Source organism: Pipistrellus kuhlii, unplaced genomic scaffold (genome assembly GCF_014108245.1).
Source record: "Pipistrellus kuhlii isolate mPipKuh1 unplaced genomic scaffold, mPipKuh1.p scaffold_m20_p_1, whole genome shotgun sequence".
In the NCBI taxonomy this organism is placed as follows: domain Eukaryota; kingdom Metazoa; phylum Chordata; class Mammalia; order Chiroptera; family Vespertilionidae; genus Pipistrellus; species Pipistrellus kuhlii.
The window spans coordinates 161,953,129-161,972,790 of record NW_023425404.1 but is presented as its reverse complement, the minus strand read 5'-3'; the positions used below and the strand labels follow the sequence as shown (position 1 = coordinate 161,972,790).

The window sequence follows — 19,662 nt, the reverse complement described above, 5'->3', positions numbered from 1 at the left end:
GGCTGAGATGGCAGAGAACATATCTGAGGCTCCATCAACCTGGCTCACACTGGTTGCTCAGCCCTGGTGATTCCCTGAGACTCCACACAATTTGCAATCCACCCAAGCTGTTTGCAATGCCCCCATATATATCAGTAAGGGATCTAAGACCTGGCACTAGCAGCAGACTGCTTTGCTTCATAGATTGGCCTCTCCTGGGCACTTTGAAATCCAATACAAGTAGTAGCCATCTGCAGATATCTATGTAGCTCCTGCTGGGTAGCCCCAAGAAATGACTGACTTTGTAATTCTTGGGAGGCCACAGAGCCAGTTTACTTGGTAGACAGCTTCAGACTATACCAGATTCCAACTCTATACCTCCATTAGTGACACACTCAAGGGGAAGACTCAGTGAGCAATAAACCCCTCTAAAGCCAGTCCTGCTCCAAGTGGTGTCTCCTGCATAGAAGCTCTCCTGCTGTAGTTAGAGCTGGTTCTCTACAAATTCTGGGAGACATAGCAACTCTACTTAATACATAAGAACAAACACAAGGAGGTAGCCAAAATAAAGAGACAAATAAACATGTCACAAATGAAAGAACTGAAGAAATCTCCAGAAAAATAATTAAATGAAATGGAAGCAAGCAAGTTACTAGGTATAACTTGTTTATATCTAGTTCAAAACAATGTTTTTACGGATGCTCAAGGTTCTTAATGAGAGCTTCAAGAGACTTAGTGAGGAATCAAACACATGAAAAAGGCACAGTCAAAAATTAAGCATGCACTGAAATAAAAAATAACTTACAGGGCTTCAAAAGTATAATAGAAGATGCTGAGAATCAAATCAACAATTTGGAATATGAGGAAGCAAAGAACATCCAATCAGAAGAACAAAAAGAAAAATATTCCAAAAATATGACCATAGTGTAAGGAACCTCTGGGAGAACTTCAAGGGTACCAACATTTGCATTATGGGTGTACCAGAGGAGAAGAGAGAGAGCAAGATATTGAAAACCTACTTGAAGAAATAATGACAGAAAAGATCCCCAATCTAAATGACATTTAGTTACCAGAAATACAGAGTCCCAAATGAGAGGAACCCAAATAATCCATACCAAGACACATCATAATTAAAATGCCAAATGTTAAAGATGAAGAGAGAATCCTAAAAGTAGCAAGAGAAAAGCAGTTACCTACAAGGGAACACCATATGACTGTCAGCTGATTTCTCAACAGAAACTCTGCAGGCCAGAGGGAGTGGCAAGAAATATTCAAAATGATGAATAACAAGGACCTACAACAAAGATTACTCTATCCAGCAAAGCTATCACTTAGAATTTAAGGTCAGATAAAGAGCTTCACAGCCAAGAAAAACTAAATGAGCTCATCACCACAAGCCAGTATTACATGAAATGTTGAAGGGTATGCTAAAGGAAGAAGAAGAAGAAAAAGACAAAAGGAGGAGGAGAAGGAAGAGATAAAAATATGAACAGTAAATTGGCAATAAATACATATCTATTAATAATCAAATCTAAAAATCAAAATAAATGAACAAGGAATTTAATGAACAAAATAAACTAAGGACTAAAATAGAACCAGAGATATGGAAACATGGAACAGACTGATGAATCTCAGAGGAAGGGAGGAAGAGGGGTAAGAGATTAACTAAATAACTTATATGAATATAGGCATTACCTATGGACACAGGCAATAGGGTGGTGAAGGCCTGAGGTGGGATGGAATCTGGATGGAGGGGGATGGGGGAATACTTGTAATTTTCTCAACAATAAAGATTTTAAGAACCCTACTATATGGGTATGAAAGAAAGTGAGGAGATTAGCCAAAGAACATATATGCATAACCCATAGATACAGACAACAGTGCGATGATGGCCATAGTCGGGGTGGGGGAGGGGGCGCGGAGTGAGGGATAGGTTGAGGTAGAAAAAGGGAGGAACTGCGGGAAATGGGACATCTTTAAAGTATAAACAATAAAGTTTAAAAAATAAAATATTCAGGCTTTAAAACTAATTGCCACAGCCCACTTTGTATAATATTGGTACCTGATAAATGTTTAGCAAAGGTAACTGATTCTAAGACCTTTTAGGAGCTACTTGAAGTCAATCATTTTTGTGGAAATTGATGCTTGGTTGGTCTAGAAAGTCAGATATTGAGAAATATCATCCTACTTTGCTTTTTGTTGTGGTAGATTTGCAAAATATTACAGTATATATACCATGAGAACTTGGAAAAAAGCAAAAGTCAACATGATTTTTCTTTGAATACAAATGTTTGTTTTATATAACTATGCTTTGAATAGCTGGATGAAAATTATCCTTTCATTGTATTTATAGTTCAAAAAACACACTTTACAGTTTGAACAGCAAGTACAAAAAAGAGCACATATAATTAGAGCAATATTTATTAAGCACATTATTTAAAAATTAACAATCATTTTCTACACCTAGTTTATCAGAGAAATACCTTTCTACCTTTCAAAGAAGTCAAGATTATACAAGCTAGAGGATGTTCTCCCAAAGAAATACAGCTCCTGATGATTGCTCAATATGCTTTCAATATGTTAATGAAAGATTCACAGTAGAGCTAAATTGAAAGATGTTGCATAGAAACCCTGAAATCACACATTTAAAGCCAGTATTTTTCTGATGTGGGAAGACGGTTTACTGAACACATGTGTCATTTAGTTACTGTGATGAAAAATCGACATATATTAGTATTGCTCTGACAGCTAAGTCAATCCTGAAGAAAAACTTGATTTTTGCTATTTCTGTCCATCTCTTTAGCATTTTTTTTAGGTCTACCTTAAAGAGTAAATAGAGAATAACATAAGTTCACTGAGAAATGTAGCATATATGTGTGCAAAATTTTCTCTCACAGAACAAAAAATATTTTTTTTTAATTTTATTGATTTTTTACAGAGAAGAAGAGAGAGGGATAGAGAATTAGAAACATCGATGAGAGAAAATCATCAATCAGCTGCCTTTTGCATCATCCCCTACTGGGGATGTGCCCTCAACCAAGGTACATGCCCTTGACCGGAATTGAACCAGGGACCTTTCAGTTCTCAGGCGGACACTCTATCCACTGAGCCAAACCGGTCTCAGCACAAAAAATATTCTTGAAATGTATTCAACATGGATAAAACATCTATATGTTCTTATACACTGAGTGGCCAGATTATTATGATCTCTGAATGCATAATAATCTGGCCACTCAGTGTATATTCTATATAATAAATGCTAATATGCAAATTGTCCCCTCTACATATTTATATTCTGAGTGCTGAGTGGCCAGATTATTATATGTTCAGTGATCCTAATAATCTGGCCACTTGGTATAGATTCTTAGTGAATTGCTTAAATACCTTCAGACCATCTGGATACTCGTGAATGCTTTCCTCAGTTTTACCAAATAGAAGTAACTATGAACTCAAATGCATATATTTTCTTATCTTAATTAAAGCTACTTATTGACTTGATATATCGAGCATTTCAAATGATTTTGGCCAAGACTTGATTACCATCAGTATTCTCTATCAATTTAATCATTCCACAAATAACAATCTTGTACTAGTATTAAAAGTACAAGAATGTAAGTCCCAATTACATTCAAACACATTCTTTTTCACTGAGTACTCTTGGCAAGAAGTCCACACAGACAGAAGTCCACCTGAGGCACAATGAAGTGACAAGCTTATGCCCTTCAATTAAGAGGTATGGCCAGGTCTAGAGGAAAGTTACATACAATATGTTGGTTTTAATGCCACTCCATCCCCATGTATCTATTTTTGGCAAAAGCAGGTTATAAATTACTTACTGGCTTTGAATGATTATTGCCAGATCATTTGAATTATTAATTCAGCTATAAATTATCTTTGGTTCTTATTTGATCAGAAAGAAGCCTTTTTGTGTTTATTTGTTTAAAAGTGAATATTTGAGATGAAAATATAGGGAAATTAGAATCTCAAGCAAAACCGTATTCATTACTAATAATTACTACTTAATGATTCTAAAACCTTCATAAAGAAGATAGATGTGTTTTCATGTGGTTGTACATAGTTCATAGTTATTCTAATTTTGATAAGTGGATTTATTTAAAAAATTCATTTCATATACTTGTTATAATAATAGAAATAATAAGAAAATACTTTTTCAATCTGGAAAAGAATTTCAGCAGTGGTGCCAAACAAACAAATGAACAAATAAGCAAATAAATCTGGTCTGATTATATGTTAAAATAATAAATTAAAACACTTGAAGTAAACATAACAAAACAAAATGTAGGTTAAACTAGCACTGCATGAAATTGAGACAAAAAAATTCTGCTAAAAGTGGATTTAAGCCAGAAATGTATTTTTAATGAAAAATTTAATTAAAACTTTTTTTTCTCTGTCCTTGAATGTGTCTGCTAAGAAAGCCTTAGCCTTTATTTGCTTAAAACTAAAAGAAGCATCTTGAGATGTATTCTACTTCAAGTCCTAAACCTCTGACACATGAGAAGTTCTCAAAGATCTCAGGCAACTTAGCCCTCAGCTCTGGAGATCATGGACAGAGCTTGGCCTAAGGTACATTATTCAGTTGGACATCACACTTACCTGCTTGATTTGTGGTTACATTTACAGACACATACTGCCGGGCTCCTGGGCTCAAGTCGGACACTCCATTCACTGCCTCAATCTCAAAGGTATAGTTTGTGTGAGCAAGCAGATCCACCATCATGACAGAGGTGTTTTTCAGTCCGATTTGCTGGGGGAGGTACCTGACATGACCTCCACACTCGTCACACACACCTGCATGGGAGTTGCACTTCTTGCATGCAATATAATATGACACATCTTTCCTTCCACCAGTGTCAGCAGGAGGAATCCATTCCAGAAAGACACTAGTTTCATTAACATTTGAGATGGCATTCCGAGGAGCTGAGGGGGGTCCTGGTTTGCAAAGTAAAGTGAGAAAAACATATTTTAAGATAGTCATCTTTACTGCACATATCCCTGGTCTGAAGGAGAAAAAATAGATTTGCATTTATATTTTAAAAATATAGGGAGAATCAAAGAGTCATCATTTGAACTAATCTTTGGAAAGTCTTGTTATAGTTTTGTAGGGACAATACTGGATTGTATACCTCTAGAAATAATTTATCTTGGAATTGTTGTAACGCTACTTCAACTAAAGCAGATATTTTGTCTAGTGTGTATGTAAATAATTATGATATACAACTATACATGCAAGAACAGAGTTAAATGAAAATAATATGTATTTAAAAATGGCAAGTTTTTTATCAAATACCTCTTTAGGATTGAACTAGTTACTTCCTCACTAAAATTGTCCCTAAAATCTAGGAAGCAAACAGGAGGGCTTACCAAGAATAAGCACAGGTACAGACTGGATTTTTCAATGTGCCTCTTTAATAAAAAATTCTGTAGCAAGTAAATAATAGCCTTAGCTTACCTAAAACTAGATCGGCTATCTACTCATAATTCAACAACAAAATTTGAAACCTTCCTTCAATGTCAAGAAAACACTAGAATTTAAGTAGTTGGTCAATATTATAATGAAGGTGGTTTTTTTTAATATTGATATTGCTTTAAGATGATGGCTTTCTAAAAATTATGCATTTTACTTAATTGGGAAACTAAATTTTATTTTAAAAATAATTCACAAACCTATAATGGGAATAAAAATATTTAGATCTTGAGGCATTAGCATAACAAATTTATCAATAAATAATAGCATCTATTTGTCTATTACTTTACATATTTCTAAAACTAATTAACATACTAAAGAGAACTAAAATTGATTACACGTAATTATAGCAAATGTATACCCCTCTGGTGGGGAGAGTTGATAACAGGGGCGGCTATGCATGTGTGTGGACAGGAACTATATGGTAGATCTTTGAATCTTTCTGAATTTTGCTATAAGCTAAAAAATGGTCTAAATAAAAAAGTCCTTTAAAAATTGATTGCATAATGTCTAATGTTAGTTGATTTTTAAATACTTAGGGTTAAAATTTCAGTCAGCTGTTACTATTATGTCCTCAAAGAGAAAATAAATTTATATTTTTTTCAGATTTGATTAGTAAAGATTTCCTGACAGGAAAGAAAATAGACTATGGTGGTAGTTGAATGGTTCATAAGCAAAAATTAGGGGAATATAATATGACATAGTTATATTAATATGCATTGTCTCTTCTAAACATAGAGATTTGTATTAGTTTCTACCTAAAATTCATAGTCATCACTGTTGAGACCTAAATTTAAAAGTAGTAGGAAAGTTACCTAGTATTTATAAAATATTGTTGAAATTAAAGGACTCTATAATCGATGGGTTGCCCTTTTTGACAAAACAATCCCCACCCTGGCAACATTTATAGTTGAGCCCTGTGAATGTTTCCATACATACAGCTTTACACACTTGTGTATAGAAGTCACCTTTAAATTGAAGCAAGTACTTAAGATGAAACTACAAGTATTATTTTTTACTATAACTTACTTAATATTCAATGATGGAAAATTATGGAGACAATGTAATTTGAGATCAAATGTTATGTTTCCTTCTAAGAAAGTGGTAAAAATGATACCTGAAATATATGTGTTGAGAATAATACCAGGCTTCTCGGATGTTTTTCCTGCCAACTGGAATGCAGGTGCATGTAACATCTTTTCTCTAAATCTGAATTCTTCCTTTTCTTCTGACTTTGCTACTAACAGCCCATCAATATTTGGATGGAGGTTCGTATGAAACTCAAATTTAAAATTAAAATGAGACTCAAATTTAAGTGAAGTCCTAAAGTATTCCAATAGAAGTAAAAAGTAGAAACTCAGACAGACTTGCACCTAAAAAATATTGTAATGAAATGCAACTGGCCATTTATATAAGTGATGTCTGAGCCAAGGTAGAACTGTGAGAAGTACTCTTGATTTAAGGAGATCCATTAGAATCTTTATTTTAGTTTAATTTTCTTTCCCTGTACATTTTGTTTATTACATTTTGTTTTCCAGATTACATATATAATTAAAGGGAATTGAACCATAAATTTAAGTCCAAAGAGCCAAAGGGAAAGCAAAATTCTAGATTCTCATCTTAACATCAATCAAACCATCAAAGGAATCATATGTGGTCTTTGTGGTGATATGAATGCAACTTAAAAGAGAACACACACACTCACAGATAATATATTAATAAGACTGACTACACAAGTCCCAACAGATTTTTTAAGAAATGCATACAGATTGGTTCTGTTTTGAGACAGTGCTAGAAATTCGCACACCTGCAGACAGAGAAAATATGAAGCCTCAGGTCCTAAGTGCTAAGAAGCCCTCGTCACCAGAGCACAGGGTCTCTCCACCCCAGATCTAACATGTTTACAGAATGGAGGCTCACATTTATGCTAAGAAGAAGAAAGATCATGGCTGGACCACTTAAAGAAAATTATACCTAGAAAATTACTGATTTTTAAGAGTATCTGAAGAGATGGTTTTCTCTTTCTAATTTACCATTCCATTGTCTACCCAACAGTTCCCCTTCTATTTGGGCTTTCTTTTGCTCTGAATAATCAAAATAACCTCCACTGCAACCAGAATGCACCACATTCAAACATAGTTTATATTTCTTCTATTAAAATTTATTCTCCTTAAAGTATATATAATAATGCCATTGACTCATGTGATGGGTAATAATTTATAATTAGTAATCACTTAACCCATAAAATTATCAGTCTGGTGATAAAAGAATGATCTTTAGTGATGCAAAGCTAACTAATATCAATAATTTGAGGAACTATGAACATATGTTTCACTGACACTGAAATACAGATAAAATTTTATTTTGTGATTATTTAATAAAAGGTATTACATGCCTCTTTTTATTTAATGCAACTGAAACTAAGTTTCATAAGTCTGTCACCATCTTTGAGAGCAGTTACAATGTAATGGAATCTAAAATAGTTAAAACAATGCAGGCCATGAAAATTAACGGTTATTAAGAGAAGGGATCCACTTTTCTTTCATTTTTTTTTTAAATTTGCTATAAAGAACATGAATGTGGAAAACTACAAAAGTACTGTCATGAAGCAAACAAATTCATACATTTGTTTTCTTCCCAGAAATATATACGGAACACTAAAAAAACAAAATCTCCAGGAACTTTGATGGATGTGAATCCATCCACTGAAAATGTTGAAATTAGGTGTTTAATATTTATCATTCTAATCATATGGTTATCTGATCATATAATTAATAGTAGTTAAGGACACTCCCTCCTAAGAAACACTGCAACTGCTTGAAAATCCTAGCTAAACAATTTGTTTTCTTTTGGCACTTAAAACTGATTTTCCAACACGCAGTTAGTTATCCATGTCCTTGTAAGAGTCCCTGTCTTCTACTGTAAATGACCTATTGGCCTTTGCCGCTTAGTGGTTCCGGTTAGAGCCAAAAGTGAAAGTGGCATGGATTGCATGTGTATGTGGTTAGAAAGCTGGCTTGGAAGAAGAAGAAGAATAAATTTACCATGAACGGGGAAATGGATTGGTCAGAGTCATGTTTGGCTACCACTACAGGAACTCATAAAATAAAAGGAAAAATTCTACTTCTGCTGCATCTTAGATGTTGACATTGAAATTCGGGAAAATGGATGCTTCTCCCAGTGAGTGAAACATGAGCTTCACATTTGTCAATGTTTACTCAAGAAGACTGCAATGTGGTGAAAACTCTACTGGAAGACTCAACACTATTTCGGTGGTAGGGACGTGGTAATAGAATGGAACAGGCTCCACCGTGCTCTTCCTTCAAATTGGTGACAGTTAGCATCACCATATATCCGTGGGTTTCCTTACTTGTGCATGCCATTGTGGGTGGATCAGACTCCCTCCTGAAATAATCCTTTTCACAGACACAAGAGGTTGAAGCTTCCTCCTGGGTGTAACTGTGAGGTGGACATTTGCTGCAGCTCTGGCTGTGAGGTGAGGCTTTGAAGAACCCAGGTCTGCACACTGTCAAGAGAAATAAGAGACTAAGCTTTTCCCTGGAACAGATGCAGGGCTTGTTTTGTGAATAAGGTCATTATTTTGACTACTATACACAGATTACATATAGCACAATCTTCGCAGTAATTTTAATTTTTTAATAAGCTTCTGAATAATAAATACCAGGCTATTCATTCAGATAGTCAAATATGCACTTTAAGTCTTTAAATTAAACATGTTTGAAATGTTTTATATATTTAATGATTTTTTTTTATGCTACAGGAGTTTATAAGAAATTATAATGGGCAGTAAATACTTATTTGCATTTAAAGCTGAAGCATTGCTTTGAATATAATTTTCATTTCCTCTATTAATATATCATATGATGAAGAAATGCAAATTTGCCACTATGCTCATAAAATAGTATGGTACACAGTAGATGATCAAAAAAATTTTTTAATTAAATTAATTGATTAATCAGTAGTTGCTTTAAAATTCTGTTAGATTGGGGAGGATGCATGAAAGAGTTGGTGCATTATTCACATTACGTTGCTTTCTGGGGGAGGTAGATTTTGGGCATTTGTTTTACCTTTTACTCTATTTTAGAATTTTCTTTTTCAGTTCAGCATGCAGCTATTCTAATATTGGTCATGCTTATACAAAGTATAATGATCTATAAAGGGTAGAAAATGTGTCTGATTCATAATACTTATCACAGTGTTTGACCACAGTAGGTGTTCATAAATTGTTATATAATACACAAATGAATGACTGGCAAGGCATAAAGATTGTAACTGAGCCGAAACCGGTTTGGCTCAGTGGATAGAGTGTCAGCCTGTAGACTGAAAGGTCCTGAGTTTGATTCCGGTCAAGGGCATGTACCTTGGTTGCGGGCACATCCCCAGTGGAGGGTGTGAAAGAGGCAGCTGATCAATGATTCTCTCTCATCGATGTTTCTAGCTCTCTATTCCCCTCTCTTTCTCTCTGTAAAAAAAAAAAAAAAAAAAAAAAAAATCAATAAAATATTTTTTAAAAAGTTTGTAACTGAACTATTTAGAATCACATAAAGATAATGTTCCCTGATATTTTTGCTGACATTTCTAAGTTGGTGGTCAGGAAAATAAGTGCTAATGAAGTAAATCTTTTCATTCTGTTCATTTCCTAAACTTTTGTGTTTTTCTTCTTTCTTAGTGGCTAATAAAGTCAGACTTCAATATTCCAGCTGCCCAGTGTGAGCCATTTGAAGACCAACAAATATCAAGCTCCTGGTTTAGTTATTTTTTATGGCTTAGTTTACTTAAGCTAATAACCCTCTATATTTTTTCGATTTTTAAATTAACAGTATACTACTTATACATACATTTAAAATATTTTATTCATGAATAATGACTATTTGCTAAGCTCAAAGGCAAACGTACATTTTAATAAAAAATGTTGACAGACATAATGAATTGGGGTCAAGTTGCATGTGCCATAATTGATCTGGGATTTTAGTAATCCATGCTAAGGTGTTCTGCCACCACTGAATAATCAGGACCTGACAAAAATGAGAAAAAACTTTTTTGAGTAGGTCTAATTATAGCAATAGTAAAGCTTTAATGCTCTTATAAATTCAGAGAGAATGTGAAGGTATTGGAAAGATAAGAGCTTTTTGATAGTATTAAGGGCACTCTTGTAGTTAAGTGATTAGAAGAAGATTTAAAATATTATTTTTCTTATAATAGGATTGCTGTAGCAGCCAGTACTATCCTTAGGTAAGTTATCCAATTTTCTTCTTTTATCCTTTTTATTCCCACTTTAAATACTATTTGCTTTCAAAGACAAGAAGTGCCAATCCACTTATTCTGCAAATTCGAAATTTACTTATCATTCATTAAACAAAAGCCTTTTTTTTTCTTTTTAATAAGTGCCTTTTAACCTAAATTTATATGATATCATGTGTTAAAACTATTGTTCAATCCTCCATGAAAACTTTAGGAAATAATATAAACATAACTAAAAAGTTGATAAATCTACAATACCTTTCTGTTCAATAGTCTAATAAAATTCTTTCAGCATGTGTGGTAGGTCAGACATTTTTCCTTGGTACAGGGGTAAAGAGGTAAACAAGATAGAAATAGGCCTGACTTTGTGAGTCTTAAAGGCATTTCCTAAGTCATTATACATATGATTACATTAGGAATGAGAGCTATGAGAGTGAACATCTATACCTAGTTTAGATTGGGATGTCAAGGAAGACTTTTCTATGGAAGCTGATTCTCTGCTGAGTTGTAAAAGATTAGTAATATTATCCAATTAGAATAGGAATATTGCAGTCTGGGGTGGGGGGGCTGGGAGGGGGGAAATCCTTCCATAGGACCAAAAGAAGTAGAGAATAAACAGGAAGATGAAGTTAAAGAATTGATCAGGCAGATAATAGGAATCAAGTGTAATATGTATTACATCTATGTTTGCCACAGGAAAGGAGACACCAGGTTATAAACACCTTAAGTTTGTTACTTGGAATTTTCAAGAATGAATAAAAATGAGCAGGGAAATAATAAGATCAACGTGGTATTAAGGAGACCATTTCACAGAAGTATGGGTAACAGATTGGGAAGGAGCATAGATAGAGGCAAGTGGCCATTTTGTTTCTATTGCGTTTATCCAGAAAGGGACTCTGTTGCATGATAACAGTGGTTCTAATGGCCAGAAATAAAAGTGAACTCCGGAGTTAAGTATGAAGTGAAATAAACCAATGGTTAGAGGTAAGAACAGGTAAATTTAGGAGGGAAGTATGAAATGAAATAAATAAGATTACATTGTATATTAAATGGGTCAGATAAGTAAGGAAGAAATCCCATGACTCCAAAGTAGTTGGCTTAAACTGCACAGGGAAAACTAGTGCCATTTTCTCCTAGAAAACACAGGATATAAAATCTATTTGGGGAAAGAATAATTATGTTTAAAGCATTATTTAATTTGAGGTTAGCTGAAGGAATCCAAGTGTTTGTATAGAGAGGAAAACTGTGGAGTTCAATGCAATCCAATAAAAAAAAAATAAGACTGAACCATAATTTTAAATTGTATTCCAATCATGGTCCCAAATCCAAATGGGATATATGATTCTACTAGACAATCTTAGTATTACATTCTTAGTTAACTTCAGTTCCTAGCCTCAACATGATTATTAACTTCAGTTAATTTCAGCTCCTAGCATCAATGTGATTATTTAATAACATCACTTCTTTCTTCTAAATCCTTATAACCTCTGTTCCTCTGTGATGCCTAGCTGGTATACTTGCCTGTGTGCTGAGAAAACAGAAGGCATAAGGGATGAATTTCATTATTTTTCTACCACCAAATCCCCAAACTTATATACACTTATATAATACTACCCCTTTATCTTCCTTACAGTTAAATCTTTGCTCCTATCTTTATGTGAATTTTAACTAGGAGCTCATATCTGCCATCTGAGTGTAATCTTCCAAGTCAAGTGTCTATTATATTTTTTTGCATCCCCTCTCTCTCTCTCCCTTTCTCTCTCTCTCTCTCTCTCTCTCTCTCTCTCTCTCTCTCTCTCTCTCTCTCTCTCTCTCCCCCCCCTCCCCCTTCCCTCCCTCCGTCCCTCCCATATACACACCTAGTCAGTCATTCACATGAGCCCAATACAATTTTCCAAAACTTTGGCATGAAAACAAAGGGAAGCAAAACAAAGGAACAATGTAACTCTCAACCTTACTTTATGTAAGTCTCCCTGAAGCTACCAAACAGCTTTGTTCTCCTTCAGAACATAATTTCTTAAATTATTTTCCATACATGTATCTCTAGCTCATTTTTAAATCACACACTGACACACTCCACTCTGAAACTACTCAACTAAAACTGCTTTTGTTAAGATTGAAGTTAGTTCTCAGCAGTATTTGATCAAGTCTTGTTTTACAAAATTCTAGCATAGCCTAAATATGTCCACATAACATGTAAGAAAAGCTTCAAACGTGGTCTTCAACATTCACTATCTCCAGCCATGCTAACCTCCTTATAATGCCCTGCACTTGAGGAACTTCTCTATCTGCCTCTGAATGTTAAGAAAAAAACATTTTTGCACTCTTACTGCCAAGCACTGTGGCAAGGACGGTTTGCATGGTGGTGAGAAAATAACAATTGTACTCCACAGCTTGAAGATACAAGATATTTGGGGAGACAGGTAATAAACAAGTAATCATCAAAAGGAGCTAAAATTGACTTTTTACATATTAATCATAACAAGAGCAAAACTGTTTAGTGTGACACTTGCACATTACCTAAATATTATTTGGAAAATACCTATGCAAGTCTATTTAAGTTCGGCAAGAAGTAAGAGGAAAAATGCATTCTATACTGTCATGTTTCATTAGACTATTTGGCTTGCTCTGGAAGGAAGGAAACTATTTTAGTAACTGTTATTCTATGCATGCTTCCTGGCAAATTTTAAGTGCCACCTTCTACATGATGCTTGTGCTGAGCCACATGGTTGCATTTTTTTTTCTTTTCATATCCTTTGGAACTTTGAATTATTTACTTAGTGTCTCTCTTTGCAGATAGCAAAATTTTGTCATAATTTTATTTGTATGAATCCTCATCTGCTCCCAACTCATATAAAAATTCTGTAATATAGAATTTGTTCATTGTATTTTCATAGTATATAACATGTAGTAAGTACATGCTCATCAACATTTATTGTTGAGAATAGTACATTTGTGTATTCAGGGTCTAAATGACATAGTAGGAGCTTAATAAAAGCTGGCTAACATGAATTATTTAAATATTAAGTCCAGGAAAGTTTAAAAAAAAATAATATCCTTTACATCTACATTTGCTACTTTAGTAGTTTTTCAGAAACAAACAACTCTAAGTCTTCTACAGTTCTTAAATCTAGCCAGAAAATGCATGTCGTCATATGAAAATGAACGAGGCTTTTACACTTGTTAAATTGTGGAAAAGTTCCTATTGGGAACTTTTTTTAAGTTCTCAAATCTATCATAAATGGTTAAATTGACAATTTAAAATGTTTTTTTTTCACATTTTTAAACTGTCAATTAAATTACTTTTAGTGTTTCAAAAATAATTCACCCTTAAAGATCCATTGCACTTGAATACCTAACTGAATTAATTTGACACTTCAAAGTTGACATTCCAGAAGCATGGTCACCAAGAAAATTAAAAAGCAAGGTAATGTAGAGAATATTGTTTCAGTAATTTAGAATGTTATAATTCTCGCCATTAGAATTAAAATGCATAAACCATTTTAAATATGCACTTTTAAATAGGCAAAAGAAAGATAATGAAAATAAAAATGCAGAATGTTGCCTATGGTATTCAAAATATAATTGACCTTCAAAAGTATTATTAAACTTATCCCATTATACTTTATGAAGAATGACAGAAAATCGCTATGAACAAGATTTTTATTTCTATCACATATGAATTACCAGAGGATATAAGCTAAGTAAAATTTATTTTTAAATAGTTTTTTTTCAAAATGAGGGATCTGCAGATAGTTTAGTCCAGCTTAAAAGATGTTTTATTTAAAAAAGCAACATATCACAACATGCTATAAGAAAATTACAACACAAAATATAACCAATAATATTTATACCAAAATTCAAATATAACATATTTATTTTTATATTTCAAATAGATACTTAGTGTAAATAAAAAAAAACTGATATTGGGTAAAAATCTGATACAATTAAATTAGGTTTTAAACTAGGAATTCTAAAATTTGGCAATAACTCTTCAATGCTTGAAAACAGAGAAAAAAGAAAGATTCTATTTAATAATTTAGCATGACTGGCTAATTAAAATATAAGTTTAAATTATTGAAAGCAATAGGCTAACTCTAATATTAGAAAATAATTTAATAGAATAAGAATACTATTGATAAATCTATTAAATCTCTCTGTACAGATATATTTTTTTTAACTTAGGCTCACATTATACTGGGGTAAGCTCAAAATTTACATAATATTTATAAATGAAGAATAAAATTGATAAGGTTATATGTCCTTCACATTCAAAATATGTAATAAACTAGGCTTATGTAACATGAACAATACTGAACACTGGACATACACCTTAATTAAGATGTTTTCATTGCTATTATATTATTAAATAACTTAGTCATTTATAGTGGTTGCTTATATGTTGTCTGGCACATACTTAGGTATTAATTAAATGTTTAATGCTGTTAAATGTTAATAATCCAAATAAAAAATAATCAGTTCTAATACTGACATTTCTCCCATAGATTAGGATAAGAAGTTAATCTCACCTAGAATTTGGAAGAGCAGATCATTCTTAGTAAAAAATGTATTGTGACCAATCTCACTCCCTGCTTTATTCCTAAGATTAGAACTTATATACCTCATAACTGATAGTAAAGTTAGAAAATACACTTAAAATTTAAGACACTGAAGATATTCTTGAGAACATCATGCAAAGTGAAATAAGTCACAAAAAAATTAAGACAATATAATTTCACTCATATGAGGGATATAAAACTGAAAGCAACACATGAACAAATAAGGAGAACAAACAAAAATTCATAGCCAGCCTTGGCTAGTGTGCTTCCATTGGTTGGAGCACCATCCCATCCACTGAAAGGTGAAGATTCCAGGTCAGGGGTCAAGGCACATACCCATGTTGCAGGTTCAATCTCCCTCTGAATGCTTATGAGAGGCAAACAATGGGTGTTTCTCTCTCACATCCATGTTTCTGTCTCTCTTTCTACCTCTCTTCTTCTCTAAAATCAATGAAAAATATATCCTCAGGTGAGGATTCAAACAAACAAAAAACCCTCACAGACACAGATAGCATGGTGCTTGCAAGAGGGAAGGGGGATGGGAGGACCAGTAAAGAGTAAAGGAGATCAAATACATGGAAATTTGACTTTGGTGATGGGCACACAAAGCAATATACAGATGATGTATCATAGAATTGTACACTTAAAATTCATATAATCTCATTAACCAATGTCACCTCAATAAAATTAATTTAAAACATATATTGAAGACAACAATCCTACATAATAAAGAGCTAATATGCTAATTAGACCTGACAGCCAAGCCTTCTTCTGGACATCTTTCCAGTCGACCTTCCGGTTGAAGCCAAGGCTGCAAGGGCTTAGGCAAGAATGACCTTCCCGAACCACCAGTGGGCAGGGGGCAGGGCCAGTGAGCCTGCACCACCAGGCCAGCCATAGCAGTCCTGGCATGGCACTCCCCTTCCACAGAGGCAGCAGGAGAGTGGGCAGCACCACACCTTCTGCAGAGGCGGCAAGAGAGGGGGCTGCACATTCCCAGTGCCTATGCAGAGGTGGGACGGGGCATGACCTTGGTGCCTCAACCTCCCATGGCCCTTCTCATGGCCAGCCTGGACCCCCAATCATCCCTCCCCCACCAGTGGGGTGGGGTCAGCACTAAGGAGCAGCAAGCCAGCTTCTGGTAGAGCAGCATCCTCTCCCCCCAAACCCCCCGCCCCTCGCTCAGCTTGAAGCTGGGTTCATGGAGGGTGAGTACAGCAGCAGTGGCAGGAGCCTTTCCCACCTCCAAGGCAGGTGGGCAGTAAGGAGTGAGAGCACCTGGACTGTAAGAGTCCTGGACTGTGAGAGGGATGTCTGAGTACCAGCTTGGGCTGGGAGGATTGGGCCTAAGCTGAGAGGCAGACATCCCTAGAGAGGTCCCTGACTGCGAGAGGGTGCAGGCCGGGCTGAGGGGAGCCCTCCCCCCCCCAACTACTACCAGTTCACAGATTTTGTGCACCAGGTCTCTAGTCTATATATTGATATAAACAATGTACCAAAAAAAATCTAGGATGGAATGTTTGTCATGCTCAAGTAAAGCACATTGATTCAATTAATGTTTTTGTCAAATTATTCCTTGACAATGTGGCTTTCTAAAATATAATAGTTAAGCTGAGCTTAGTTTTACAAGTGAAGTTGCAAGAGTATTGCAGCATATTCATAGAAAGACATGTTATGTGATAGTATATTTCTCCATGTTGGTTACATAGACATGATTGAGATAATATTTTTTTGTTTATCTTTAATATATCTGTAATTTCAATAGATACTATATGCTGAGTGGTTTGCTCTCCCAAACAAATAAATGTGAATTGATCCATGTGGTAGTTCACTCCAATAGAAGTGTCTATAGGATATGTAGGAGAGCCTGTGTGTGAGAAAATACTTTTAATGTTTGGTTACATATTTCCACTTCAACTAAAATTTTAAATAGATAAAGATTTGGAAGTAAGTGAGGTGTATTTCTGCTGTTAAAATTAAGAGTTAAAAAGAATGCATGGCAAGAAGAGGAAAAGTTGGTATAAAATACTTTTGAATTAAACTTTATACCTTTTCTACTCTAAAACATTATTCTTACTTTTTTAGAGAAATAAACAAAAGGTATCTATCTGAAAACAACTTAATCTTGACATTAACAAATACTATAGGTAGCTGTTTTATTATGTAATTTTGGTCTATGACTGAATAGTGTTTTTGAATAGTTTCACAATTTATATTCTTCCTAAGTGAGGATCAACTATTATACATGTCTGATGAATACAGTTCTTGCTGGATTTGTTCTTTAAATGAGCACATATCAGAAATTGAGTTAAATCAAGCCAAATGGTCATTTTAAATGGTAAATCTGATACTTCCTTTTATTATGCTTTCAACGGGTGAAAGCATTAAATTAAAAAAGTCCAGGGAATGGCTGGATTTAAAACATTGAGAAAATGGACTTTTTCATTATTCTGTTTAGAGCACTTAATTGAAAATATTTTCAACATATTTTCATGGGTTAAATGGCTATGCAAAGTATGTAATTCTTTTATGTTTTCACAAACAAAGTTCATGTTTACAATTATTTTGTAAGTTTAGAGAAAAGCCAGAAATCCATGTTTTTGAGAATAGACCTACTCTGGAAAATTGAATGAAAGGCTGAAGCTGTGAATAAATATTAACTCACTAAAAACCATAACACAAGATTTAGCCTTTGTTTATTGATAATAAAACATATATTACCTTCTCTAGAATAGAAGATATCCAAGTACCCCACTTAGAGCATCTGATTAAATATGATGGCATCTAGGCCTTTTCACCTTGTTTCATATTTAATATGATAAAAAATTAAACACATGAAATACTGTTGTATCGGCTTTTAGTTTGTCTCTTCGTTATTTTGTGGTTCAATCATGTGTTTTGCTAAACAACACTCATGATAATGTGAAGGTTTATTGCCTTGATAGGTGGGATGTACAGTTCAAATATCAAGCTGGATGATATATCCTATAATTAAAAGAAAAACTTATGGGCATGTATTTGATTAAAAATATCCATTACTTTTAGAATCAGGTAGTGAAACCCAGTTTATTTAACTCATGTCTGCATGGTGATATGATAAAATAAGTCCAGTTGTGGATCCTGATGTGAATATGTTCCATTAATGCAGTCAGATTTCTGTGAAGGGACAAAAGCATCCAACACAACATTTGTTGGAAGTAGATGCAATGTCTGGCTCAGGGTGTGAGCCTTGACAACTAAGGTAAAAATAATGTTTCCCGTTATGAACATTTTTTTCTAGTACCATTAGGCATTTACATCTTAGTCCTGGGACATAGAAGACAATATTGCATGTGTAACAAAATTATATTTCCTTCGATAATGATGAAAAAGTACAAAATGAATATGTAATGTTTTAAAGTAAAGGATGAGCTATTATTTGCTTCATAAAAGTATTATTTATTACATCTTCTTCTTAAAAATCAAGCATCATTTACAACAAATGGAAAACATATTCTTCAGTCCAGTCAGAGATATACTTAGCAATTGATTATAATTTGAGATTACAACATTAGTAATGCAATACTTTAAAAAGCATAGATTGATGGTGATCCCTCAAAAAATTAAAAATAGAGCTACCATACAACACAGCAATCCCTCTCCTGGGTATATACCCAAAAAACTCAAAATCATGTATTCACAAAGATATATGAACCCCTGTGTTCATTGCTACATTATTCACAGTGGCCAAGACATGGAAACAACCAAAGTGTCCCACAATAGAGGACTGAATAAAGAAGACGTGGCACATATTCACAATGGAATACTACTGAGCCATAGCGTGAAAAAGCACCCATTGCAATGACGTGGATGAATCTTGAGAACATTATGCTAAGTGAAATAAGTCAGCAGAAAAGCTAAAAACTATAACCTATAGTTCCGAAACTCATGCATACAAACAGCAGTGTTTGGCTGCCCGAGGGAAAGGTGTGGGGGAGAAGGAGGTCCTAATATATAGTGACAGGAGCAGATTTGGCTTTGGGTGGTAGGCACGCTGCTGTGCAGCATACAGATCTTGTAGCATAAAAACCCACACTTGAAACCTGTATGATCAAGTTGACCTATGTCACCCCAATAAAGTTTAAAAAGCATACAATGATATAGAAGATTAACTGTAACAAGTACCTAAACACCATAATTTTCCTGGAAACAAAAGAAATATTTTAAAGTCACCCTATTTGAGAGAAAGTGTACTTGGCATGTAAGATGTGGCATATTTGCAGTTATGAATATATATACAATGAAGGAAGAATAAGAGAAAACATAGGACATACAATTGTTCTAAATCTGTTTCCTCCAAATTGTACACTGAAAATTAAAATGAATTAAACCATTTTG

The 19,662-nt window shown here is 34.1% G+C and overlaps 1 protein-coding gene across 7 annotated transcripts in view; it reads right to left on the bottom strand.

The window, feature by feature from the left end:
* EPHA5 (EPH receptor A5) overlaps positions 1-19,662 on the bottom strand; it is a 299,923-nt gene that overhangs the window by 143,865 nt on the left and 136,396 nt on the right. For 4 of the 7 annotated variants that reach the window (XM_036415115.2, XM_036415125.2, XM_036415123.2 and 1 more), the window contains exons 4-5: positions 8,835-8,990; positions 4,594-4,929 (exon numbers count right to left, since the gene is read on the bottom strand). The exons of 1 other annotated variant lie outside the window; for it this stretch is intronic. In XM_036415115.2, the coding sequence (XP_036271008.1) occupies positions 4,594-4,929; positions 8,835-8,990 (492 nt within the window). The remainder of the gene's footprint in view (positions 1-4,593; positions 4,930-8,834; positions 8,991-19,662) is intronic. 2 more of the 7 variants (XM_036415135.2, XM_036415140.2) reach the window with 1 other exon arrangement.